This window comes from Fistularia commersonii, chromosome 17 (genome assembly GCF_037954325.1).
Source record: "Fistularia commersonii isolate RoL2024-O1a breed Wild chromosome 17, RoL_Fcom_v1.0, whole genome shotgun sequence".
In the NCBI taxonomy this organism is placed as follows: Eukaryota; Metazoa; Chordata; class Actinopteri; order Syngnathiformes; family Fistulariidae; genus Fistularia; species Fistularia commersonii.
This window is the reverse complement of record NC_141300.1, coordinates 16469950-16497540: the sequence shown is the minus strand read 5'-3', so window position 1 is coordinate 16497540 and position 27591 is coordinate 16469950. Positions and strand designations below refer to the sequence as shown.

Below are 27591 nucleotides of genomic sequence, written 5' to 3'. Positions count from 1 at the left end.
CACTTAAGCCATGACCCGCCCCCGCTGAATTTTGATTGGTTGGCGTGTGTGTGTGTGTGTGACGATCGCTGTTATATCAATATATATTATATTAGCTCAATTATTTCACACATAAGTCGCTCCAGAGTATAAGCCGCACCCCCGGCCAAACTATGAAAAAAACTGCGACTTATAGTCCGGAAAATACGGTACATTTGTTTTTGTTTTTCTGTGTGTGCGCAGGGATCCTTTTCTCCACGCTGGTCTTCGGGCCGGCCTGCGGTTTCATCCTGGGCTCCGTCTGCACCAAGTTCTACGTGGACGCCATCTTCATAGACACCGGTGAGCGTGGAATCGACCTCCTTCCGTCTTCCTCCTTCCCCTTCCTGACCTCTTCGCCTCGCAGATAAACTGGGCATCACCCCGGACGACCCGCGGTGGATCGGGGCGTGGTGGGCCGGCTTCCTGCTGTGCGGCGCCTTGCTCTTCAGCTCGGCCCTCCTGATGTTCGGCTTCCCCCAGTCCCTGCCCACCAAGGAGCGGGAGGACGGCGCAGACAGCGAGCAGGTCATGCTCCCCCCTCCGCTCAACCCCGAGTACGAGGCTCCCAAGCCGACCAACGGCGTTGTAATCGGCGGCGGCGGCGGCGGCGGCGGCGGCGGCGGCGAGCGGGCCAACAGCCCCACCTGCTGTCAGCAGCTGAGAGGTGAGTCTCTCAGGATCTGCCAGTACGACCTGCTACTCCTTCTGTGGAGTTAACAGCGTGCACTACTGCCGTGCAGGATTTATCCATTATTTATTCATTACCAGATTACAAAATGATGAGTTTATTTATTTATTATAATTAAATGATTTATTATGTATTTTTATTCTATTTAGTTATGCATTTATTGTAATAATATAATCCCTAATAATAATGTGATTTATTTATTTATTTATTTTTATTATTGATATAATTAATTATTAATAATTCAATGCAGTATTTATTCATTATTTATCCATTACCAGATTACAAAAATGATGACTTTATTTATTTATTATTATTAAATGATTAATAATGTATTTTTATTCTATTTACTGATACATGTATCATAATAAAATAATCCCTAATAATATGATTTATTATTTATTTTTGTTTATTATTGATATATTATTGATATAATTAATTCATCATAATTCAATGCAGTATTTATCCATTATTTATCCATTACCAGATTACCAAATGATGACTTTATTTATTATTATTCTCAAATGATTAATAATGTACTTTTATTCTATTTAGTTATACATTTATCATAATGATATAATCCATAATAATTATATGCTTTATTTATTTATTTTTGTTTATTATCGATATAATCAATTCATTATAATTCAATGGTTTGGGGGTGAAAATGAGCATTTATTGCATATTATAGTGTTTGCAAGCTTCTTTATTTTGCAGTATTTAGCGAGTACTTTTCAAATACTTCATCCTCCCCCTCCCAGTGATCCCCAAGGTGACCAAGCACCTTCTGTCAAACCCGGTCTTCACGTGCATCATCCTGGCCGCGTGCATGGAGATCGCGGTGGTCGCCGGCTTCGCCGCCTTCCTGGGGAAGTACCTGGAGCAGCAGTTCAACCTCACCACCACCTCGGCCAACCAGCTGCTGGGTACGTCGATTATTCGACGATTATTCCCCCCGACCGAGACGCGTGACGGAGTCTCGCCACCCCTCTCAGGTATGACGGCCATCCCCTGCGCCTGCCTGGGGATCTTCATGGGCGGGCTGCTGGTGAAGAAGCTCAACCTGTCGGCGCTGGGGGCCATTCGCATGGCGATGCTGGTCAACCTCATCTCCACCGCCTGCTACGTCTCCTTCCTGTTCCTGGGCTGTGAGACGGGGCAAGTTGCCGGGGTGACGGTCAGCTACGGCAACAAGTAAGCTCAATTATCCCTCCCTCTCACGTCGCCATCTCCTGTTTGTAATGTTAAAACTAGTTTTGAGGGCAGCGGTTGTGTTTACATTATTTTCGCCCTTCATCGTGGCTCCGGAGGCTTTTTGCTGTGTTTCTTTATGTCCGAGATCAGCGGCACACAACCTTTTTTGTACCAGTTTTACGCGTGAAAATGTTTCCGCAGACCGGTTTTGTCAGTTCATAGTACACTGCTCAAAAAAATAAAGGGAACACTTAAAAAACACATCCTAGATCTAAATGAATGAAATATTCTTATGAAATACTTTGGTCTTTTCACAGTTGAATGTGCTGACAACAAAATCACACAAAAATGATCCATGGAAATCAATTGTATCAACCCATGGAGGTCTGGATTAGGAATCACACTCAAAATGAAAGTGTAAAAACAAACTCCAGGCTGATCCTGCTTTGATGTAATGTCCTTAAAACAAGTCAAAATGAATCTGTGTTGCTTCCTGAGTGGACACTATGATTTCACACAAGTGTGATTGACTTGGAGTTACATTGTGTTGTTCAAGTGTTCCCTTTATCTTTTTTGAGCAGTATATTTACTCCGAATACAATGATTACACTTTATATTACAATATTAAGTGTGGCGGTAAGGCGAAGGCAGAAACAGTCGTTTCTCATCCTAAGAACCGGAATGTCCAATGAAAAAATGATTATTTGTCTTTGCAGACCGGTACCAAATAATCCCGTTTTGGGACCCCTGTCTTAGATTAGGATTTTAGCGCTGTGCTTGCTGAGGTGAGTGACGTAGGTACTTGCGTGATTTTTGACTTACAGTCAAAAATCACGTTCAGGCACGGCGTGGGTTCGGAGCACCGGCGTACGTCCAGGACAGGCTACGAGGAACGACTCATATACTACCTTAAGCATTAATGAACACCCGCAAAGCCAAAGATCGAACGTTTATCCGTGTAATAAGCCCTGTGGAAGGTTATTTCTAATTAATGCAAGCAGCATGCAGATCAGGAACCCCCCACCCCACCCACTGGCGTGATATAGATAATTATATTTGCGTATATATCCGTGACATTTCCTAACGCACCGCTAACACCTGCCGTTGGAGTTCCCAATAAAGAACGTCTGCAGTAACGGGTGACTTTATCGGAGGTGAAGCGCCGGGTCGGGACGTGTCAATTTAAAAACACCTCCGCCGGTGCCAGATTTTTTTTTTTTTTTTTTTCCTGCAAACTTAATGTCATCTCATAAAGTCTATAAAAAATGAAAAAAAAAAAGGGCATTTTCCATCCAGAGATGTCGGTGCGGCGCGGACGGAATATAAATGGAGCCTTCAGTGAATTAGTCCCTGGGCCCGTCTGGAGGCAGAGCTTATTACCGGAGAATGCTGATTATACAACTGGACGTTTAACTCACTTTTATTATGATCATCTGTTCCGGCCAAGCTGCCAGCTCTTGTTATCATTTTTTTTTATTATTATTTTTTACATTTTTTTTTTTTTTACGTGCGACATGAGGAACACAATGACGTGCGGTAACGGCTGTGTAATTACCTGTTAATTCCCCGTTGCCGGACAGGTGGTAAAATTTGACAGTATGACAAATAACTGAATGGATATTGCCGGCGGCGCAGCACTGCTGTTTCCGCTCCCAGCGACCCGAACCAATCAATCAGTCAATATATTTCACTTTAATAGACAGGAGGAAGAAAACAAGCATATAATGAGGTGATGTATTATTATGGCAAGACCGGGAAGTGAATTCAAGTACTCGGTTTAAGTGCTGGAAGGGGTGCAACTACTATATGGAGTGACGGTAAAAACTACTGTGAGAGACGCTTTTTTTTGGATTTAACATTGTTTCACACGCACAAAATACCCGGTTCCTCGTCTGCGGCTCTACGCCGTTTCCCCGGCAACTCGAGCGGGGCCACTCCCGTCCGACCGAAGCGGACGTTGCCGCGGAAATGGCGAAACTCACTGATGCTCGGTATTTTTCAAAAATTGCACTTAGAATTTAGCACTGAGAGAAAAGAAGACTGTTTATTATTCGTATTTGTAAAAAAATTGTACTTGGAATTTAGCACTGAGAGAAAAAAAAGACCCAATTTATTCATATTTTTAAATAACTGTACTTGGAATTTAGTACTGAGAGAAAAAACACAATTTATTATTCGAATTTTTTAATAACTTCTTGGAATTTATCACTGAGAGAAAAAGACAATTTATCATTTGTATTTTTAAATAACTGTACTTGGAATTTAGTACTGACAGAAAAAAACACAGATTATAATTCATATTTTAAATAACTGTATATGGAATTTAGCACTGAGAGAAAAAAAAGACAATTTATTATTCGTATTTTTAAATAACTGTACTTGGAATTTAGTACTGAGAGAAAAAAAGACAATTTTTTTATTTGAATTTTTAGATAACTGAACATGGAATTTATTACTGAGAGAAAAAAAGAAAATTTATTATTCGTATTTTTAAATAACCGTACTTGGAATTTAGCACTGAGAGAAAAAAAGACAATTTATTATTTGTATTTTTATATAACTGTACTTGGACTTTGGTACTGAGAGAAAAAAAGACCCAATTTATTTGTATTTTTAAATAGCTGTCCTTGGAATTTGGCACTGAGAAAAAAAAAGAGACTATTTATTATTCATATTTATAAACTGTGTATTTCATTTTAATATTCATGAGTTCTTTTTTAAAAAAAAAACTCATGTGCTGAAATTGTTCACAAACAAATGTTAACGCAAAGACAACCTCAATTTTTCAGCATGGTGTGAGAACAATTTCCATATAAATATGTAAATACAGACAGAAAAATAATGTGCTATAAGGCAGCCTGGGGATGAAGCGATGGAGGTTTTTCTCAGCCGTCTGGTTCGGCCGTCTCTCTCCGTCACGTCCAGGACGGTGCGGGCCGGAGAGAAGCTGGACGCCCAGTGCCTCAGCCACTGCAACTGCTTCACCTCCTCCATCAGCCCCGTGTGCGGCTCCAACGGCATCACCTACCTTTCCGCCTGCTTCGCCGGCTGCACCCGGAACTTCTCCAGCGTCTCTCAGGTCTCTACACACCACACGTGTCCAACTTCAACACATAGTATATTCCATGCACCATACACACTTTTTCAGCATGCGGAGCTACTTTGAAAATGTCCAAGTCAAAATGATCTACCTACTATAAAACCATAGGGCGCACTGTATTATAAGGCGCACCGTCAATGAATGGCCTATTTTTTTAAAAATGTCATATATAAGGCGCGCTGCATTATAAGGCGCATATAATAGAAGCTACCGTAGTGGCTGGGGTTGCGTTATGCATCTACTAAATGGAGCTGCGCTGGAGGGAACGTCAACAAAACAATCAGATAGGTCAGTCAAACTTTATTAATAGAATACAAACCAACTCCGTTCACTCCCAAAACATGCATTCACAATAACCGGTAACCGGTAACCGGTAACTCTTACCGATATTTGCGCCGCCTTCGTTGAAAACAATGTATTTCCAACTCCATTTTTCACAGTTCAAAGTGTTTCATAAAACAAAAGCACCGAGACGCCGCGTCTAAATTCATTGATGTTCATGTCGCTAGCTAGCTAGCGCTGTTGCCTTCATTGGAATAGTGACCATAGAGACGCTTCTACTTGCCGCCCTCTGTTCAACAACCCACTGTTCATGTTTGTCCTCCAACTGTAGCCATCTTGCTTTGTTCCCTGGGAAACTCTGTTTAGTCTTCTTGCCGCAGGTCATTTTGCCGCTTCCTCCATAGCATCGATTTGTTAATGTTGAATTCTCTCGCTGCCGCTCGATTCCCGTGTTCTACTTGGTGACCGATCGCCTCGAGTTTGAACTGTGTCGTAAGCGTGTCTCTTGAAAGGTGCCATTTTGGGGTCTTTATATGCGCACAAGTGGTGGGACTGGAATTCCCACAAATACTCACAAACAAATGGGAAGAAAATGCGTGCTTTTGTGCAGCCATGTATCCCAGGATGCACCGCGCGCTACTTCTTCTGCGGGAGAAAATGGAGTCGGCGGCTGCTTCCTGTCGTTTCGAGACCTCTTGCGGCTCAATATTGATCCATATATAAGGCGCACTGGATTATAAGGCGCACTGTCGGTTTTTGAGATGATTAAAGGCTTTTAGGTGCGCCTTATAGTGCAGAAAATATGGTATTTCTAAATATATTGAGAATTCTTTATATTTACGATATATGTTGGTGTACCTTGCATAACTGCACGATACAACTGTATATTTTTGTCACGACTTTACTCTGATGATTCGCACTGAATGGAATCAGCCAGGGATGCAGAGTCCGGAAAGTACTGATAACCAGCCTCATGTTTTTATGAATGTCCGAAAATGCCACTCCATATTACCCTTTTTCAGTATGGTGATGGTAGACTGGCAGATGAGGCTTAGTACGCGTAGTAAAAATAATAAAAAGTCCTCCTCCCAAGTTTTTAGCTTCTTACTTCCTCCGGCTCCCCCACACATTTTGTTAAGTTAAGAGTTTGCGTCAGGAAAGGTCAGATGTCAGACTGGCTGCCCTGAGCGTCAATTAAGTGACAAATTTTATAGTGAGGACGGACGATAGGCTGATGTGTATTTTATTTAATGCCATGCATCTACCTGCACTTCCTTTGCTTCTCACCTGTGTCAGCTTTTAACAGCACCCCCCCAAAAAAAGAAACGAAAAACAAAAGGTGGATTATGAAAACAGCTCAGACTGGTGATCTGCAAAGAGCAGCAAACTGAGCTTTAACGCATTCTCAGTTCTCTTGCTACGACAGGACATTTGATTTTTCTTTGAAGGAAATTATATTTTTCCGCCTTTTGGTTGCCTGGAGAAAAATGTTTTTCATTTTTACTCCAGGGGAAATTGCCGGCAAAGCAATGGGAAATGAATTTTTCTCCTTGTTTTATCTTTTTGGAGCATTTATTTGATGATTAATGTTGTTTTCCAAGCGATAATCTAATAGGTTTTATTGGTTCTAGCTTCGATATGTGCGATAAGGTCATTTCGATACGTTTTCAATGAACGCCAGTTTTTTAAATTTCGGTCCCCGCTGTTCTGCTTCGCTTCGGCTTCATCCCTTCCCGTCAGCGGATTTTTGTCGGACAAAGCCGAAAGCCTTGATAAACGTAGTCGTAATATGTGGAATTCTAACAAGAAAAGGCGAGAAAAGTGGACGCGGTGAAAGCAAAAAAATGTCAAACTCTCAACCGGCTATCGCTTTTGATTTACGAGATGGGAAATATACTTTTTCTTCTCCTGCCCGGCAGTGAGATAAACACTCCTGGCGTCGTCATCCTCAGTTTGAAAATCATGAAATCACCCGAGATATTGAGACGATAATTTCAAGCTAAAATTCACGTTCACGGGGGAAACCCGCTGCTCGCCATCGCCGCCGCATCGGTCCATATCGCCGCATCTCTTACCTGTAACCATGGCCGCCTCCAGAACCTGACCGGGTGCGGCTGCATATCCGCCGATAGCCAGACCGCCACCGCCGTCCCGGGGAAGTGCCCGACCCAGGGCTGCCAGGAGGCCTTCCTCATCTTCCTGTGCGTCATCTGCGCCTGCAGCCTGGTGGGCGCCATGGCCCAGACGCCCTCCGTCATCATCCTCATCAGGTCTGGGAAGTTCGCGGGTTTCGGCGGCGCCGCCGGCCGACGACGAGCGGCGTAATCATCCTAATGTGTTTATCTTGAAGGACGGTGAGCCCGGAGCTGAAGTCCTACGCCCTCGGAGTGTTGTTTCTCCTCCTCCGTCTGCTGGGTAAGCCTTTCAACAAAATATACTACATATACTATAGTATACTACAATATACTATACCAGACAAAAAAATATACTAAAAACTATTTCATGTGGTTTGATTTATTATTCATTACGATCAATTTTGATGCAAAAACCATGAAATCAAAGGTCAATTTCAACCAAACTTTACGAATTTCGCGTTTTAAGGCCATTGGCAACCTATGATTTATTGACCATGTAAAAAGCTTCTTTAGCTAAACGCGCTAGTTGAGGGACCGGAGTAGTTAAATTGAAATCCTCGCATTAGCTTTTTGCAGAAAGTGGGCGGGGCTTGGGCTGTAGCTAAATCCAATCGCGAGCAAATGTTTGCAAATTTAACACCAACAGGAAATACTCGTTCGTTCATTCATAATCTCTGCCACTTATCCCGCTTTCGGGGTCGCTGGAGCCGCTCCCAGCTGTTATTGGACGAGAAGACGGGTTCGATCACGTGCCAGAGATACATAAATGGACATAAATGTATATCATATAGATATAATGGATGTATGATAACGAAAAGACAGAGGGTAGAGATGGAGATGTTGAGGTTCTCTTTGGGAGCGACCAGGATGGAGAGGATCAGGAATGAGTCTATCAGAGGAACAGCACATGTTGGATGTTTTGGAGAGATTGTTTTGAGGATTGTAAATATATTGGTGGACGGATGCTGGAATTGGAGGTCTGGAGGACGACCAAAGAGAAGATTGATGGAAGTAGAGCAGGGGTGGGCAAACTTTTTGACTCAGGGGCTGCATTGACTTTTAAAATTTTAACAGATGGACCGGGTCACCGCAAGATATGATACACATAGAAAAAAAAAAAAATCGCATTTGTTCATCGTAGAATCGTCTGACATTTGCTTTGAAAATAAAACCAGCTTGGTTTTGAAGGCTCTGACATTTTCCCTTGTAGCTTCATGTCCAGCTCATTCATGTGTGTCAGTATGTCCACAGTAAAGGCTAAATCACAAAGCTAATCTGTTACTATTTCCAAAAAAATGAAATAATCTCCTCTTTGAGCTCCCACATTCATTGATCCAATCATTCAATCATGTACCAATCTTTGGCGGGCCGGATTAAAAAGACCAACGGGCTGGATGTGGCCCGCGGGCCGTAGTTTGCCCACTCCTGATATAGATCCATTCATTGCATCACATTACATTACATCACATTACATTACATTTGGCAGACGCTTTTATCCAAAGCTACTTACAATAGAGGACATAAGGACTGCAAATAACACTTGCATTCATGCACTCACTTCTTCAGACTTCACCTAGACAAATACAACCATGCACTCTTATTCACACATCGTCGAGAAAAAGTACCTCAAGTGTAATTCTCAAGTGTTCTCAAGTAGCTACAAAACTGAAATAATCCCCTGTTAATCTCCTGCTCCCACATTCAATCATTCACATCAAGTATGATATCTGTCCCAACCTTTGGAGGGCCGGATTCAAAAGACCAACGGGCCGAATGTGGCCCGCGGGCCGTAGTTTGCCCACCGCTGAAGTAGATGATATGAAGGTAGTCGGTGTGAGAGAGGAGGATCCAGAGAACAGGGTTAGATGGAGAAAGTTGATCCCCCGAAGGGAAAAGAAGAAGATGTGCGATAACATACATGTATTTATTCACTCCTTCATACGTCATGTAGAGACGAAACCGTTCACTCCCTCGTTTGCAAACGTTGGTCTCGGTTGAACCTCCTGCACGTGTTTGGACGGCGGGAGGAAACAGGAGGAAGCCCACGCAGAAAAGCCTCCCGGTGGGAATCCAACCGGAGACCTTCTTGCTGTCGAGCAGAAGCGCGACTTCAATAAACACATATAAATATTGCGACCATATTGGTCAATTGGTCAAACAGCCAATTTTTGCCTTGAATCGGTTTTTAACCCAGTGGTCGGGGGATTCTGGGGTCTCCTTCTTCCAGGCTTCATCCCCCCTCCTCTCATCTTCGGCGCCGGGATCGACTCCACCTGCCTTTTCTGGAGTTTCAAATGCGGCGAGAAGGGCGCGTGCCTGCTCTACGACAACGTGGCGTACCGGCACCTCTACGTCAGCCTCGCCATCATCCTCAAGGGCGTGGCCTTCCTGCTCTACACCACCACGTGGTACTGCCTGCGCAGGAACTACAAGAAGTACATCAAGAGTCACGAGGGCCACATGACCCCGACCGACTTCTACCCGTCGCTATCGGACGGCCCCAAGCTGGCGGACAGGACGAAGTTCATATACAACCTGGAGGACCACGAGTTCTGCGAGAACATGGAGTCGGTTTTATAAAGCGGGCGAGGCGGAGCGGCGGTTCGATGACGGGGAGGGCGACGCCGAAAGCGTCGTCCGTCGGTAGCGGGGTCCATTTTAGCCGAGGAGAACGCGGGTCCACCGCCTCCTTCCTCGCTCTCCAGCCTGGACGATTAGGGTTTTATTTTTATTTACTTTAAAAGCCCGGGTCCGCTCCATCGTTTATCCACACTTCAAAAGTTGCCAAGTGTTTACAGATGTAGAACTTTGTTTTTAACGGCAACCGTTCAGGTCCGGTCAGTCGTTTTCCGATCTTAGCCGGACCGCGGGTGCGACACGTGCAATTCACTGGCGCGACTGTTTATCGCCGCATTACTAGTTTCTTCCATTCACTCGTCGGTTCTGTTCTTCTCTCTTTTGGCATCCGCAGACTTTTATTCAGCCTAATTTGTCTTAATAAGGGATTATTCGAGTCAAGAGTCGCCACTCGTGGTTTGTTTTTTTGTTTTTTATTTCGTTTTGACTTTTGCACATAGCCGAGGAGCGAAATTGGGAATTGTGTTTTCGTGTTTTGGACTTTTCGCGTCGAACAGAGATTAGGAGTAATATATTTATATATATATATATATATTTTTTTTTTTTTTTTTCTCGTTAAGCCCAGGATGTTTATTAGACTTTAAAAGTAAAGATGGTTAAATTATATTACAAACACTTTACGACAAGGGTGCGAGGACACGCGTCAACGCGGGGATGAACGTTAAACTAACCGCTAACGTATCTGCTCGTCATTGACAGATGATTTAACTCAGCACAGAGAAAGCTAACGGGGATTATTGGCATTTCTAAAGGTTAAACACATTGAAATTCCAAATTTTAATTTGAAGCGCGTGTCAAAAAATGTATAAATGATCGGCGATTGTTAAGCGGTATTTTAATGCTTATCGCCGGGCCGACTCGTCCTAAATGCAGAGCTCTCGTTTCGTAGCCGTTAGCATCGCTCACGTCTGTGAGTCTGATGCAGGAGGGGGGGGATTTTGGGACAAGCCAACACAACGTGAGTAGTATGTTGATTTATTGCCGGGGGGGGGGGGGGGACTCAAAGAAAAACAAAAAAAAATTAAATAACACAGTGTCTTCGAAGTAGTCCTGTGATATCTGGAACACAGAGCTGCCGTGGGAGGGTGTGTATGTATGTGTGTGTGTGTGTGTGTGTGTGTGTGTGTGTGCTCGTGCCTGTATGTGGGTGGGTGGGGTCATACCAAATACCAAAAATAAAAGAGGGCTCCTCAGCGTGACTCTGCAGATCCGGCCTGTTTCTCCGATCCTCCCTCTGCAGCTACAGTTTTGCCGTTCGTCCCTTTTCTTACTCTTTTTGTAATGCAACATATCGTTTATTCTGGAAATAAATTATTTTTCAGGAAATCACCTCCGCTACTCTGTCTTCCCTTTTTCGGCGGCTCTTTTGGCGGTCAAACTACTTCTGCCTTTTACACCTGTAGTTCCTGCAGTAGTACGCCTTTACGTATACAATGAAGTATTCGGTCTCACTTCTGTATTGCAGTACTTCACAGGAACAAATACTATTTGAAATGTCCAAAACAAGGCTCTCCCTTTTGGCTGTTTGTACTCCTAAAACCACAAAAAAAACAACTTTGGACTGGACTCGCACCAGTACAAGTTTTTATGTAGTTATCTTAGTTTTGTCGGTTAGAATCCAAAGTATTTTTTCGTCATTGGCATCGTTGGTAAACGTGTTATGACAAGGTGCTCGTAACACAATAGAAGCATCAGTAACTTCACGAGGATGTAATACAGAGAAATGAGTTAGAGATGCAATGGAAATGTATACTTTGCAATTTTACATGCTCCAATTAAAAGTATTGTTTCAAATTTGACATTTTATCCCACTGTACATTTGTGTGACAGGACTTTGTTGTAATTATGCAGTCATTTGTGCGTTACGGCAAAAAGAAAAAAAAAGAATTGCACAAGGTTAATTTTCATTTCATTTTGCAGCTGCCGACATCTCGGTTCGAGTGGACGATCTTATGATAAATCTGAAGATTTGCCATCTCATATTAAGAAAAGGCAATTTTTTTGCAATGTAATTGGACACTGGAAGAAAACAAGAATCATGCAAATCGCTAAATCTGATTTTTGTTAGAATTAAAATATGCACCAGTGCTTAATGTGAAAAACGCTCAAAAGCGTGTCACCCCACACGGCTAAATAAGCTGGCAAAAAATGGACGGTGAGATTCCTGTTTTCAACAAAAAGAGAACTTCAAAGTTATTTTCAGCTGAATTACGACCCGGAGCCACGCGTCTGATTGGTCAGGAAAGCGTCGTAATAAAGAAGAAATGGACCGTTTAGCATGCTAGCTATGCTAGCAGGGTGTGAGCACGTTAGCCGCTAACAGGCAGGCTCAGCGAAACTTCTTTTTTCATTCGTCAGTCTACTGTTCAAGACAAAAGCAAGTTATATACTGGCATAGGAATTTGTAAATACATCTCTATATGTAAATATAAATAAAATAGGCTTCAAATGTGGACGACGGCAGAAGAAGACCCTCAATATCTGGCACTTTCCTTCCTGAAGGACGTCCAACCTTCCAACAGCTGGTATGAAAATACCATTTTTATATGAATCGATTTGTGAATTAAAAAAGTAGGATAATGGAAGCAAACATTACACACTTTATGCTGTCTTTTTTTTCACCTCATTTGCCAACCGCGGCGCTCAGCAAAAGATGTTTTCCCTCCCCCGATCTGTACTGTATTTCTGCGTCTCCTACACGATGACATTTCCGTGCCTGCGGACGTACCGGGTTTGAGCGGGCGGGTACATTATCCTCATTCCCCTTCATTCAGTCTCTCGCCGATGTTTCTGTTCAATCCCCCCTTTGGCAACTAGCACGTAACCCCGCCGGGCAAAACAAACAGCCCGCTGCGGGAACCGGGCGGAAATCAACATCTTTTTTTTTTTTCCCCTCCTTCTTCTTCTTCTTCATCCCGGCATTAGAACCGAATCAAAGACAATACGCAATTACACACCCCGGTGCCGATGCTGAGCGCATAAAAAAAAGAGAACCCCTCCCAACTCCCCCGGAAAGAAAAGTGAACCAGTCACCGGCGGAGCGTCTCATTGAAACCACAGAAGCTGCTGCAGGCAACCATTTTTGTCCTTAATGAAGAGGCGCCAATTAGCCTAATGGGCGCTTTAGAGAGAAAAGCGCCATTACGTAAGAACGCCGGCAGGAGGGAAAGATGAAGCAATGCATCCTCACCGGAGAGCTGCGACTTCTCAATTTGCTGACATTTACTTTGCGCTGGCCGGGCGTTTTCTGAAAGTTTCGAAAATATGCAAAGAGACGTTTTCGTTTGTGCACAATCGGCCTCCCGCGGAAAGAGAAATCGAAATTTTTAACGACGGAGCTGTCTGGGCGGCTGGTTCTCAGCCCCGACATATGAAATCTTTGTTTTCGTTTAATTACACGGTTGTTTAAAAGCCAAAAGATCCCTTCTTACCGCAAATTCATTTAACTGACTACTTAATTCACCCTCCGCCCAACTCACCCCCCTTGGATACTGTTGCTACGTCTGCCTGCCACAAAAGTCACTGGAGAAACAGTGTGTCATTTTTGGAAAAACACCAAGCCAATTTCAGAGGAAAAGGTTAACACAATGTTTAAACAGGACTTTAAACCAAACTGAGAAAGCCTAGATTTAGCACGAGGCTAGCTCCTCCTTGCGCTACCATCGGCTCCCGGGCGTCCCTGCTCTTCTTCCTCCCCCTCTTTCTATCCCGTTCGCACTCACGTCGCTTCATCGATGTACGATAGTCCTTCAGCGCTCTCATTTCTCGGGTTCCCAAGAGGGCTTGGCTTGATCTACTGCAGCGGTCCTGCCAGCCGCCCGACATTATTACTTTTATGAATATTACAGCCATTATGATATCGTGACAGCTATTCGCATGTAACTGTTAGCACTACTGTTACTATTAGTATGAGCCCATTTGTTCTCATCTCAACGCGACCCTCGAACCAAACCCCCCGTCACTATCGTACTTTCACTTTCCATCTCTCCGTCCTCCCTCGCTTTCTCTCTTTCTACCGGTCGACCGGTCGAGACAAAACGCCGCCGTCGCTTGGCTCGGATTCTGGGATCGTGATCGGGCGCCACATAAATACAACCAGATTTGACTGGACTGCGACATCACTAACACTGCAGTCTGGAGTTGTTTTTCCACACTATCGGCCACGTTAGCTTAGATAGCTTAATTAGCTAAGTTAGCTTAGTTAGCTTAGTTAGCTTGCCACACCACTACTAGCTACTGATGTTCACCATGAAGCTGAATGTTAGCCTGGACTAAGCAGCTAACACCTGCTAACAACAGCGTCACTTTATTTTACAGTTTATGAGTTCAGTCATTTGGACAGTCAGCGCCTTTCAGGGTTTGTTTTTGTTTGTTTGTTTGTTTGTTTTGGAAAGGGAATAAATGCTATTTGTGTCAAGCAATTCTCAATGATAAGACTCAAGTCAAGTTGCATTTTATTTGCATGATGCAAATTACAAAATGACAGTATAAATCACAAAATACAAATTAAAAGAGCTTTACTGGAGATACAATTGGAAATATTCCAGAAGAATTCAGACAGTGAGGAGCTGGATGCAGGCAAAGATATACAGCGGCCTTTTTTTTTTTTTGTTTGTTTGTTTTTCTATCTGGTTTAGCAGTCTCGAATCCACCCAGCGTGGAAATTAAATTCCGCACGCAACACGAGCTAGCAGACGAAATGTAAAACTAACCGAGGAGTTGTGCGAGACACGATTAATCACCGAAGCTAGCAGAGCATCCGTTTTACATCCAGTTGTCCAGGAGGGAATCGGGCTACCTCCTGAACAGACCTAAAACCCAACGAGAGGCTTCTTTTGCGCCCCGTCATAACTTTGACCTGGTTTCTGTCCGGCCCCCGCTGTGAGCCACCGCAGGAGAAACCAGGTCACCCAATCCGAATGAAAAAAAAAACACGTTTTCAATCCCCGGCGGTGTTTGAAGTCAACTTCCCGCAGAGTTTTGCGCCACTTTTCTCAGTCGTCATTTGATCGACCGTTTTCCGGTTAGCGCTCTCTGCCGGTAGTTTGTATTCACTGTGTTTTCTTTTTGTCCTTTCGCCGTTCAGATTTATCTCATTCAGGCTTCCCAGCTGTGAGAAAACAACAGACGCGGGCAAAAGGATAAAAAAAATCAATAGTTCGAGCGATACAGCCGTTACTAAGACCGGCGGTACCCGAAACAATCGTGAAAGCTGAACATCCCAGTCCACCATCCGGTCCATGGATGGAAATGACACCAAAAAAATACATTTGTTGGGGTCGGCGCTACTTTTAAATATCGCATAAAGAAGGTTTCCGACAGTGAGCCTTTTTGTTTTGAGTCTCCCGGTTCTAAGATTTTCTCCCACAGTCCATCACCATGCAGGGGGTTCATTGGAAACCCTAAATTACCCCAATACTTCGGAGGAAAATTGTATGTCTTTCCATGCGGCCGGTGGGTGAACCTCGTCATTGACAGCTGAGATTGCTTCCACCCTCACACCCCCTGTGACCCCGAATCCAGGCTGAGGCAGGAGGTAGAGAAATCGTCTTTGGAACCGAACATTCCTGCCCTGATTCCGGGCTCCTTCCTGCCTGTCAAATTGTTGTTGAGCAAGACGTTGAACCCCTAATGGCCCTGCTGGTGGGCGGCAGCCAACTGCTCATGGTTCTTCCATGATGGCTTAATTGCAGGGGATGAATTTACCCCTTTGATTAATAAAGGATTCATTTTTCATAAGAAGTATGGATAATGAATGAATGAATAAATTGGTGAAAGGCCAAATTTTTTCTTAAAAAGGGAAAACAGCACCCCATGTGGTGTGTTTTATTATTATCATCATTGTTATTATTATTATCATAATTAAATCTAATACTACTACTACTACTACAACTACAACTGCTAATAATAATATCAAAATTAATGCTATTGGATGTGTAAATGATGGTTTTGTGTCGGTCATAAAGGACGCTGAAGTAAAAAATAACATTTAACAACAGTCATTATTTGTTGTTAACAAATAACAACAGTCCGAACTTGAACCTCTGACCTGTTTGTAGATATTTTTTCCACACCAAAATTTCAGGGTTCATTATCATTATTATTATTATTATTGTTGTTGTTGTTGTTGTTGTTGTTATTTACAACGATAAAAATGATATTATCATAATGAAATATACTTCTACTTCTACTACTACTATAGATAATGATAATAATAATGATATCAAAATTAATGTTATTGGATGTGTAAATGATGGTTTTGTGTTGGTCATGAAGGACGGTGAAGAGGAAATTACCTTTTAGAAAAAAAAGGAAATAGACCGGAAATGGAAGGTCTGATTGGCCGGAAACGGCGACCTCGGTCCGAACTACAACCTCTCACCTGTTTGTAGTTTTTTTTCCGCACCGAGAGTTCAGGTTTATTATTATAATTATTATTATTAATATTATTATCATTATTATTATTGTTATTTTGTTGTTGTTGTTGTTGTTTACAACGATAAAAATAATAATATCATAATGAAATAGACTACTACTATTGATAATAATAATAATAATAATAATAATAATATCAAAATTAATGCTATTGGATGTGTAAATGATGGTTTTGTGTCTGTCATGAAGGACGCTGAAAAGGAAATAACATTTTAGGAAAAAAAAAAGGAAATAGACCGGAAATGGAAGGTCTGATTGACCGGAAACGGTGACCTCGGGCCGAACTACAACCTCTCACCTGTTTATAGTTTTATTTTCCGCATCGAGAGTTCAGGTTTATTATTATTAATATTATTATAACTATTATAATTATGATTGTCATTATTATTATTACGTCTTCCTCGCCTCCTTTGCGTGGGGGGCCCTGCGCCTTTAAGGCCGGTCCACGTCCCGCGGCTCCGTGGGTGCGCGCTTCCAAAGTTTGACCGGGGGAGCGGCGCCGCGGGTTCCGCGTGGACTGGCAGGACCGTGCGGGACCGTGCGGGTCCACCGGTAGAGTCTATAGGACAGGAAGCGGAAGCGACGAGCAGAGTGCATTTTGTTGTGTTTTTTTTTTTTTATTTTTTATTTTTTCTCCGGGAAACAAGAAGGTTGATGTAGCCGTGCGTGTGCGTGCATGCGCGTGTGCGTGCGGAGGGAGGAGGGACCCCCCCCCCCCCGCGGCCGCAGACGACCATGCCGCCTCCATCCCGCACGCTGCTCTTCTGCCTGCTCACGCTGCTCGTCGTGCTTCTGATCATTGACGATATTGCAGAAGTGGAGGAAGAAACCGCGTAAGTGTCCCGCAGTCATTTATCTGCGCTGCGTGCGTGTGCGCGTGCAGACGTGCGCGCGCGTGTGTGTGTGTGTGTGTGTGTTTTGGGAACCCTATTGTTTTCTCGTCCGCATGTGTGTGTGTGTGTGTGTGTGTGTGATGGTAGGGTGATTTTCTTTTTTTTTTTTTTTTTTTTTTTCAAGTGTTTGGGTTTTCAACGCATCGAAAAGTGCGGTGGCGAATGAATTACGGCAATGCGCGTGCGTGCGTGTGTGCGTGCGTGTAAGCCTTTTTTTTTTTTTGAACACTCGGGGTGCAGCAGCTGTTTCGACAGCAGGGTCTCCACGGACCGGGGTTATTTGTCTTGCAGCAGCCCGCATGCGGGATAGGATTCACTCTCCCTTTGTGTGTGTGTGTGTGTGTGTGTGTGTGTGTGTGTGTGTGTGTGTGTGTGTGTGTGTGTGTGTGTGCGGGGTTTGGGGGTGCAGGTGGATACAGAGAAGGGCAACATATAAAAGGGGGGCTGGGAAAAGAAAGAAAAAACATTCTGGGTTGTCTTTAGGAGAAGCTTTGGATGCTGAACGCTGCAATACACACACACACACACACACTGTATCTTCTCCCTGTCACACACACTTGCCCCACTTGCCCAAAGGTAATAAATAAAAGAAATAAAATCCTAATTTCGGCGTCAAGAAGAGAAAACGGAGCAGCGGACGCCATCCAACCCCAAAAAGGACGTTCTTGCAAGAACATGCAGCCCTTGAATGCAATTATCTGTGTGTGGCTCACTTTGTAATGAGGTCATATTGGGGGGAGTGTGTCGCCACGGGAGAGGAGAACTGGAACCAAACCCCCCCTCCTCCGTCTCACCGCCGCCGCAGCCTAGATACAATTACCACGCCGGTTTTTAGAACCGCCAACAACGCCAGCGGATCCGGATAATCCGGCCCACCTGCCTGTCTGGACGTCTCCCCGGCCCCGGAGGCTCCTCGCCAAGGTCAGGGCGACGGAGAGGAACGGCCTCCGGATGCAGTTTCCTTCCAGTTTACCCAACAAAGAGCGCTCCGAGCCTCCGTGGGCGGGAGGGGGGGGATCCATTAAGGGCAGGTTTCTCCTCATTACATCAGCGAACAGGCCCACGGTGGGTTCGTCTAAAAATACCTCCGTGTCTCTCGCCGTCTGGTGGGTACCGGCGGCGGAAAGTACGGCGAGTTTTGCAGGTTTTCGCGCGTCGTCGCGGGAAAACCTCGGAATAGCGTCCGAGAAATGACGCCGCCGGCGATTCACCGCTCAATCACTTCTTTTTATTTCTCTTCTTTCTCAGAAACGCCGGACGTTCAAAGATGAACTCTCGCCGGCTCGTCCCCAAACCGCACAGGTCTGAAATTCAATTATCTCCACACACACACACACACACACACACACACACACAGATGTATGTGCTCCAGCAGCGGGAAACTAATTGTCACTTCGATATCATTTTCGGCCCGTGGAACCGAGCGAGTCGCCCGCGTCGAGGGTCTCATTACCGTTCGCTTCCGGAAGGCGTCTGGTTTTTTCGAGACGATCGGAATTTTAAAATAAATGGAAAAATGACATCACCGCCCCGACAAGACGTGCCGTTCAGCGGACGGACGTGGACGGATTATTTTGAGAGTAAAAAAACAGCCGAGTTGTCTCGTGTTCTATTTTGAAAGCGGACGTTTTCACATCTTCTTGCATCGCGTGAAGAGGAAAAATCAGGTGTTTTATTATCGCTCAGGGTCGCGGGCGAGAGGTGGGTTCACCCTGGATCCATCACGCTCATTTATACATCATTTAGAGACAAACATTCACATCATATACATATATATATATATATATATATATATATGTGTCATATATCATTTCCAGACTATAAGCCGCTAATTTTTTTGCATGCTTTGAACGCGGCTTAAATAACAATGCGGCTAATTTCTGGATTATTATTTATTTTATTTTTTTTTAAGGTTAAAGATTTTCGATCCGATAAAACGTTTATTTAGCCTCGTCACATCAGACCAGTGAAATTGACGTGAAATTCTGAGAAAGCCGTTCGATTCTGACTCCGAAGAAGACGACTTGAATGGCGAAAATGGATGGATGGACTTTTCATTGTGTCATTTATTATTATTCTTTCTCATCGGACGTGTTTCAGGCACTGTTCAGGAAAAAAAGCATTTCGAGTACACATTTGTGGATGTTACCTGTATGTATTTCATTTAAACAATGTTTGTGTGCAATCTTTCTGTGTAAATATCTCATGTGGCTTACAGACAAGTGCATCCTATAGATGTCCACATATATTTATTTAGTTATTTTTAGCCGATGCGGCTTATATTCAGGGGCGCTCAATAGTCCAGACATTATGGTAAATACAAGCAACCATTCAATCTGTCACTCACTCATTATAATTTAGAGAAATAATCATTCATGCTCTCATTTACCGTAATTTCCAGACTATTGAGGAAACTGGACTAAAAGCCGTGCCGGCTAGCTGATGGCTATCTTGGTCTTCCTCCTGTCCACCAAAACCATTCAAGTCGTCTTTTTCGGTGTCGGAATTGAACGGCCTCAGAATTTCACGGTCATCTCATCGGTCCGATGCGACCCGGGCTAAATGTTTTGGCGGCGTGAAACTTGATAGCCCCCCAAAAAAATCCCAAAATTAGCTATGTCGTTGTTGAAACCGCATTGTTCAAAGCGTGTTGGAAAAAAATTGGCGTCTTATAGCATGGAATTTACAGTACAGGCATATTGAGATATACAACCATTCACTCTGTCATTCATATGTCATGTAGAGACTTCATCTTCTCATGGAAAGGATTATCAAAAATATAAATTGTATCAAGGTTTGTTGACGACTTTAGGCCAAGTCATCCGTTATTGCTTTTTGCGTAAAATCCCAAACAATGCGGGTAATCTTCAAACGTCCACCCACCCATCCATCCATCCATCCATCCATCCATCCATCCATCCATCTTCACCTCATCCTCATCAGACGTCCCTCTCCACAGCCACTTGGTCCAGCTCTTCCGGGATAAATCCCGAGGCGTCCCCCGAGCGTCCGAGAGACCCGGTCCCTCCAGCCCGTCCTAGGTCTTCCCCGGGTTCTCCTCCTGGTGGGACGTGGGAACGGTGTGTTTGCGTTTGGCCAACGGCTGCTCTCTACCTACTGTCTCGTCTAGGAAGACCGCGACGCTCGCCATTCCCGGCGTCTCGACAAAACCGGATGTAGTGAAAGTGAACCGGAGCGCCGGCGCCAGCGCCAAACCCCCGTCCTGCGGCTGGACCTTCAACAAGACCCTCTCCGTCCTCATCAGGTAGAGCCGAGGTCCCGCCGCTCCGGAGCTTCGCTCGCAGCCCGTCTGAGAGTTCTGGTCCGCGCAGGAAACACATCCTCCGATTCCTGGACCCGGAGAGAGACATCTCCATCCTGAAGGGCACGCTGAAACCGGGAGACGTCGTGCACTACGTCTTCGACCGCCACAGCACCACCAACGTCTCGGAAAACCTCTACCGCCTCCTGCCGACCGTCTCCCCCATGAAGAACCAGCATCACCGACGCTGCGCCATCGTGGGGAACTCCGGGATCCTGCTGAACAGCAGCTGCGGGCCCGAGATCGACTCTCACGACTTTGTGATCAGGTATTTACAGCGTTAAGTCTTAAAAATGCTTCCGCCTCACAGCAAGAAAGACCCCTGGTACGATTCCGGCCGCATCAGCACGGAGATCCACTGAAAAACAGCAGGAAGTTCATCGGAGGGAGTGAATGCTTTTTATTCTTGGACAATTTGTTGTTTTTCTGGAAGGCGAGCTTTGGCGTACTCGTTTAGTGTCAAAATGTCGACGTAGATTGTACTCTCTTCGGGTCACCGAAAGATACAATACATAAAAAAAAAAAAAAAACACATTTGTTAACAGTGTTTATCAGACTTTATCAAACCTTCCAATGTCAAAAAGCTCTGAAAGCTCTGACGTTTGCTTGCATTTCATGCACAAACCAGTTTTTCCCCTGTAACTTCACGTCCAGCTCATTCCTGGGTGTCAGTATGTCCACAGTAAAGGCTAAATCACAAAGCTAATCTGTGTCAATCAACTCAGGAAAATTCTCAAGTAGCTCCAAAAATGAAATAATCTCCTGTTTGAGCTCCCACATTCATCGATCCAATCATTCAATCATTCACATCAAGTATGAATTCGCTACCAATCTTTGGCGGGCCGGATTAAAAGGACCAACGGGCCGGATGTGGCCCGCGGGCCGTAGTTTTGCCGCCCCTGCATTACACAAAAAAACACTTTTTCTCCTTCAAGCACAAACATATATTCGCCTTCGACTTTTTAAGACCTTCTTGCGGGCCACATAAAACAATGTGGCGGGCCACATCTGGGCCCGCGAGCCTTGGGTTTTGACACCTGTGCGCTATATGATGTGTGAATGACCGTGAATGGTATATTTGAGTGTATAAGATAACAAAAGTACTGATGACGGGAACCTGCGAGTTCTAGTTGCCTGTTAATGGAATAGATCAGCAGATGATTTCCACGGTCAGGACTTATTGCTCTTCTCCCGGCCATCTTTCTCACTTGGTGCTACAAACCCTTATCTGGGTTTTCACTCCAGGATGATTTGCTGTTGATGCTTACCTAGCTGAAAATATATTAATGGCCTCCAAAGGCACCGGGCGATACTTTTTAATTATTAAAAGTCGTCGGCGCGCTGCCAGTGAGAGCAGCCAGTGCACGATCACGCTTTAGATTGTCGTCTTTTGAAAAAAGCCTTGCCGTCCAGCTGGAAACTCCCCGTTCCTCTTAGACAGCTGCGCTTTCTCTCCGGGGTCCCGCTCTCATTTGACAGCGAACATGCCGAAGCCGCCGACCGGCTCTGATTACCTGGTCCTGCTCTGACACCGGGGGGCATATTATCAGGCCTGCACTCAGAACTAATCCGAGATGAAGGAATGCATTGTGATTTTTTTTCTTTTTTTTGCCACCGTCGAGCGGGGAGACGCAGCGATCTACTCCCTGCAGAGGCATGACTGATGGGAAACGGTCCCGCCATCGATCGGCCACTCTGAAGCAGGAAGCGAGGCGGTCGGTAATTTGATCGGCCGGAAAAATCGTCCTGATATCGACCCCCTCGTCTTTTTTGTCTTCTCCAAACGCGACCCGTGTCGGTCCGAGGGGCAGAGGTCGCGGTTTTCACCTGCTGCGGCGAAATAATAACGCCCGGCAGATGACTGTGTTTGCTGCATCGACGCGGCTGACGCTTCGTACTTTTCAGGGTTGATTCCGGCGTTTCCGACAGGATTTAAAAAAAAAAAAAAAAAGAAAAGCTGACGAAGTTTGAAAGCGGTTTAAATCCTGCAGCTTCGAAATCGCGGGCAAAACAGAAGTAGCAGAGCAACAGCGGCCACTAGTGGACATTTTAGGAACGACAGCCACGCTGTTTTATTGTTTCGCTGTTTTGCCTCGCTCCGGCTCAGCGGGGGGCGTTTGAAGGAGAACAGGTGGGGTTTCGATGGCGGCGATGGTCCTGCAGCCCCGCTGCGACACAGCAGCTGGCGGCGAGAGACGGCGTCCTGGGGGGATGCAAAAGGACAAATGAACAAGACGCCGTTTGCTGCCTGTCTTTGTTTCTGTGCGGATTTGCGGACGCAAACGGTTCGAGTCGGGAAACACGCACGTGGGTGATGAATTTAAAATTTAAAGAGAGGTTTTTAGACCCCGCCTGCATCAGGAGTTAACCGGTGACGTCGGTCCGTTTCCCTCGGCGTCTCTCTGGAGACCGTCTTACCGAGGCGGTACTTCGGAAAGCCCGCTGTGCTCCTTTCCCTTCCTTTTGCGGGTCAGGATTGTCGGCCGGTCGAAGCCGACACGTGCCCCTGCCTCCGGTGGCGTGGGCTACACGCCGCTCGCTTCGCTCTGACTCATTTGACTTTGCTTTTTTTAGAAAATCCCTGTTTCCTCTCGGTATTTTGTTGCTAAGCGATTCCAGCCGGGCGACTGATTTAACGCGATCGGTAGTAACCCGGGTGTAGCAATACAGCTAAACACTTCATGTTTGTCTTAAAGGTGTAACCTAGCGCCGGTGGAGGAGTACTCCGGGGACGTGGGCCGGCGCACCAACCTGGTGACCATGAACCCCTCGGTGGTGCAGCGGGCGTTCCAGGATCTGGTGAGCGCCGAGTGGAAAGAGCGTTTCCTGCGGCGGCTGCGGAGCCTCAGCGGCAGCGTGCTGTGGATCCCGGCCTTCATGGCCAAAGGCGGAGAGGAGCGGGTGGAGTGGGCCCTCCGGCTCATCCTCCTGCACACCGTGGACGTGCGCACGGCCTTCCCCTCGCTGCGACTCCTCCACGCCGTCCGAGGGTAAGCGGCAAAAGGAACGCGGTGCCATAAAGACCGACGATTACTTTCTAGAGTTAAGCGAGCATTGATCTGACGTTTTAGCTACCGGTTGCGAAACTCAGAGAAATTGAATGGCGTGCATGAGCTGTAAAATGCTAACACCATGTCGGGTGGATTTATCCATCTGTCACTCAAAGTTACCCGAAGGGGAAAAGAGTGGTACGACCCGAGTGTCCTTGAGATGTTGGTTGGGGTCTGTTTTTGGACCATTTGGTAGATTCAACCGGGATCCAACAAGCCTGACTTTCTAATGCTCGTTGCTCAGCAGCATCCACCCCCCATCAACCCACGTCCACCTCTTAAACTCTCTAATTAACCTGAATAAAGATGAGAACCGCTCGGAGGTGGGAGGGCTCAAGAAGCAATCTGCGCCGTCGGTACATCTCTGCTCATCAGTATCCTCCTGGAGTCCTGTTGTCAGGGAAGTTGCCGAGCAACCGGAGAAACTGCAACTCTGCCGCTGCTGTTTTGTTGAGGGGGGAAAAAAAAAAAAACAAATCTCAAGACTGCTCCTTTAACGAGCTGCGGCAAAGAATCTAACCTCGGCTGTTCGCCGACCGACCGACCGACAGGCCGACATTTCTCCGCCTCCTTCCCGAGGGATCCGTTGTCATCCCGAAATAGTGGTCGCTATCAGGTTGCGTGGCCAGATGGCTGCGGCGGCGTCGATAATGAGCCCCGCCGCCGCCGCCGAGCGCGTCGGCGTGGTTTATTAGCCTCTCCCTCCATCCGTCTCTCTTCCTGTCCTCGCCTTCCTTCCTCGTTAAGGCATTTCGCATCCGCACGGGGAAAGAAGCAGCCCGTGTGATCGGCGCTTCACCCGGGAGGGGCCGAACAATAATCCTGTTTTGCCTGCCGCTCGTATAAAAACCCACGCGTTTCGTATTTAGTACGGCATCGCCTGGAAGAGCGAAGTCTCCCGGGCTTAAAGTCCCAGCTAACAGTGGAGGATGAGTGAATGCCAAGTGAGAACCATCTCGGATTCCCTCCGGGGTGCCTCCGAAGTTTCCCATGTTTGTCCTTCGTAGCTTTTTTTCCACATATCAACACGACCTTTCAGACGGAAAGTGGAAGAGAACCAACAGCCCCGGCGTTTTGCATCTCGCCCTTTATTACCCACTTTCGCGCCGTAGGAACTCCAAGAACGCTTCCTCGAACGAGGCCGTTTCTAGATGCGCTGGGACGCCACAGGAACCAGGGATTGGGTTCCTACAACTTTTTTAGCTCCTACTCCGAGGAAGGGTTCTGTTGACGGTTCTGTGGAGCTCAGATACTTGTTGTGATGTCCCGCGGTGCAGGGAAGAGATAAAAACACCTCAACCCGTCTGATAATCTGTGGTTATTATTCCCACTATGCAGGACACGAGTGCTGAGGCAGCTTCGCTCTCCATGTTGTTTGTGTCCTCTTCTTCTTTGCGGGTTTTATTTCCGAGCGTGGCGCTTAAGGTGCACGTCAGACCGGTCCCTTCCGCGGTCCATCACTGCCTGTGAAAGAGCGGAACTCCGTCCGAAAGCGGCTCATGTCGCCTCCAGCGTGGGAGGAATACAACGTTTGTTTTTGTTGCAGAGAGAAGCTGCAGATCGATTCCCTTAGAGGAGGCCATTCATGTGAGATGTTCTATTGCTAATCCAGCACCTCTGGATCGCAGCTTCCATCCCGTCCTCGCCTTCCGTTTCAACTTCCATGGCTGTCAAAAGCCGTCCCTTTTACGTCCTTCAATAACCACCCCGAACTGATAGCTTTTTTTGTTTTATTTCGTCCGCCAGCTGAAAGTGCAATTGGTGTCTCCTTCACCAGGTACTGGCTGACCAACAACGTCCACATCAAGCGTCCGACCACGGGGCTCCTCATGTACACGCTGGCCACGCGCTTCTGCGAGGAGATCCACCTCTACGGCTTCTGGCCGTTCGCAAACGACCAACGGGGCAAACCGGTCAAGTACCACTACTACGACTCCCTGAAGTACCAGTACACCTCCAGCGCCAGTCCACACACCATGCCGCTGGAGTTCAGGACGCTTAGCGCTCTGCACAAGCGGGGCGCGTTGCGGCTCCACACGGGGGCCTGCGAGGGCCGCGAGCCGCGAGGCGGAGAGTGAATTCCCTCTCCGGCAGCTTCCGAGTCCAGTCGTTTTGTGATTTCATTTATTTTCAGTCGCCAAACCGGGCTTTTTTTTTCCCCGCACATTGCTTAGAGTCAAACGTCTCCAGGCGCCCGGGGGAGGGGTTCTGAGGCTCCCCTCCGTCGGCGGCGCCAGCCATGTAGATTCTCGGTGTTCTTATCCGGTTATAATTCAACAATACTTATTTTTAAACTGGTCACAGGACACCGTGGCGCTTATTACTGGTTAATTCAATGTAATTCAGCGCCGCAGCCAAAAGAGGCTCTTGCGAGTCGCCGGTCGGGCCACAAGATGGAAGCACTTAACAAACCGAGGCGCCTGATGGCGAGAGACGCGTTCAAACGCTCACGTTTAACGGTGCACAGCGGCACGTCGGACCCTGCGAAATGAAGGTCACGACTTTCCCCTTCAAATACTGGCTTCTGTAATGCCGTTTTCGTGTTTGGCCTTCTCGGGGGAAATTCTTGACCCCTCATTCGAGCGGGTCGTCGATCGACGCACGGTTACCGTGGGCGCCCGGGGGCAGGACGGGGTAAAATGTGCACGAGCCTCGTGAGTGTAAAGGAAGGCGCCAGCTGTTCACACAAAGCGCGTTTGCCGAGCGCAAACTTACCTGGTCAGTTTCTCAGCAGAACGGTCGTCTCTGAGCTGGAAACGTTTTCAACCGTGGTGGAATTAAAACCTTTTTTCGGTTCCATGCAATTAATAATTGTAGGACGTGAGATCCGTCATGTATCTCGAGTTGGATCCTGCAGATACACCGTGCCTACAATCAGTAAACACCGTGCAGACAGAGGTGAATGTTCTGGGTTTTTATCAAGGAAGAAATTAACATTTGGTCTTTTTGATAACTTTAAAACAAAGTGCAAAGACTGGACAGAATGTGCAAAACAAAAAAAAAAAAAATAAAGAAGTTTTTCCATCTACACTTTAAGGTCCATTTTTTTTAAACCTACTAGTTTTTTTTTTTTCATATATATATACTGCTCAAAAAAATAAAGGGAACACTTGAACAACACAATGTAACTCCAAGTCAATCCCACTTCTGTGAAATCATAGTGTCCACTCAGGAAGCAACACAGATTCATTTTGACTCGTTTTAAGGACATTACATCAAAGTTGGATCAGCCTGGAGTTTGTTTTTACACTTTAATTTTGAGTGTGATTCCTAATCAGATCTCTATGGGTTGATACAATTGATTTCCATTGATCATTTTTGTGTGATTTTGTTGTCAGCACATTCAACTGTGTAAAGAGCAAAGTATTTCATAAAAATATTTCATTCATTTAGTTCTAGGATGTGTTTTTTAAGTGTTCCCTTTATTTTTTTGAGCAGTGTATATTCTTCAGATTCCAGCCCTTGTTTTAGAAACATTGAGCGCTCTGCAGTGAAACCAGCAGCCTCGTGATTTGCACAAGTGGTTTTTTTTTTTTTTTTGTTTGTTTTTTGTCAGGATGCGCCCTGTAGATTTACACGACGGACGAATGACGCCGCCAATTAAGTTAAGAATAGCCTCGTAAGACGTCAGCAGTCTGAGGCCGTGAATGTGTCGCTGAACTGTGGAGGCTCGGGGAAACAGAAACAGTATGTGAGACTTACACTATAAAACTTAATTTATCCAGAATGTTGGCTTCGCCTGGGGTTTATGCTGTGAAGATAATCCTTTTTAACTTTTCTTCCTTCACGATTTCTGTTCGTGTGTGTGTGTGTGTGTGTATGTGTGTGTGTGTGCCC

General features: G+C 45.7%; 2 protein-coding genes across 2 annotated transcripts in view; both read left to right on the top strand.

The window, feature by feature from the left end:
- The window catches only part of slco3a1a (solute carrier organic anion transporter family member 3A1a), a 36470-nt gene extending 25089 nt beyond the window's left edge, over window positions 1-11381 (top strand). Inside the window, exons 3-10 of the mRNA XM_086162737.1 lie at window positions 223-321; window positions 386-685; window positions 1468-1632; window positions 1702-1900; window positions 4826-4979; window positions 7380-7552; window positions 7633-7697; window positions 9645-11381. Of these exons, the coding sequence (XP_086018863.1) occupies window positions 223-321; window positions 386-685; window positions 1468-1632; window positions 1702-1900; window positions 4826-4979; window positions 7380-7552; window positions 7633-7697; window positions 9645-9997 (1508 nt within the window). The 3' untranslated portion in view covers window positions 9998-11381. The remainder of the gene's footprint in view (window positions 1-222; window positions 322-385; window positions 686-1467; window positions 1633-1701; window positions 1901-4825; window positions 4980-7379; window positions 7553-7632; window positions 7698-9644) is intronic.
- A 5595-nt stretch (window positions 11382-16976) lies between these two features.
- Window positions 16977-26784, top strand: st8sia2 (ST8 alpha-N-acetyl-neuraminide alpha-2,8-sialyltransferase 2). Its single transcript, XM_086162735.1, has 6 exons — window positions 16977-17322; window positions 18631-18684; window positions 20513-20647; window positions 20715-20972; window positions 23401-23694; window positions 25532-26784. The coding sequence occupies exons 1-6, from the start codon at window positions 17225-17227 to the stop codon at window positions 25830-25832; spliced, it is 1140 nt and encodes a 379-aa protein (XP_086018861.1). The 5' UTR covers window positions 16977-17224; the 3' UTR covers window positions 25833-26784.
- The last annotated feature ends 807 nt before the right edge of the window (window positions 26785-27591 follow it).

Excerpts from the sequence above, each read along its gene's own strand:
- st8sia2 (XM_086162735.1), top strand. The coding sequence starts at position 17,225 with ATGCCGCCTCCATCCCGCACGCTGCTCTTCTGCCTGCTCACGCTGCTC. Across the intron at positions 18,685-20,512 it reads CTCGTCCCCAAACCGCACAG|GAAGACCGCGACGCTCGCCA; the intron begins GTCTGAAATTCA and ends TGTCTCGTCTAG. Across the intron at positions 20,648-20,714 it reads ACCCTCTCCGTCCTCATCAG|GAAACACATCCTCCGATTCC; the intron begins GTAGAGCCGAGG and ends TGGTCCGCGCAG.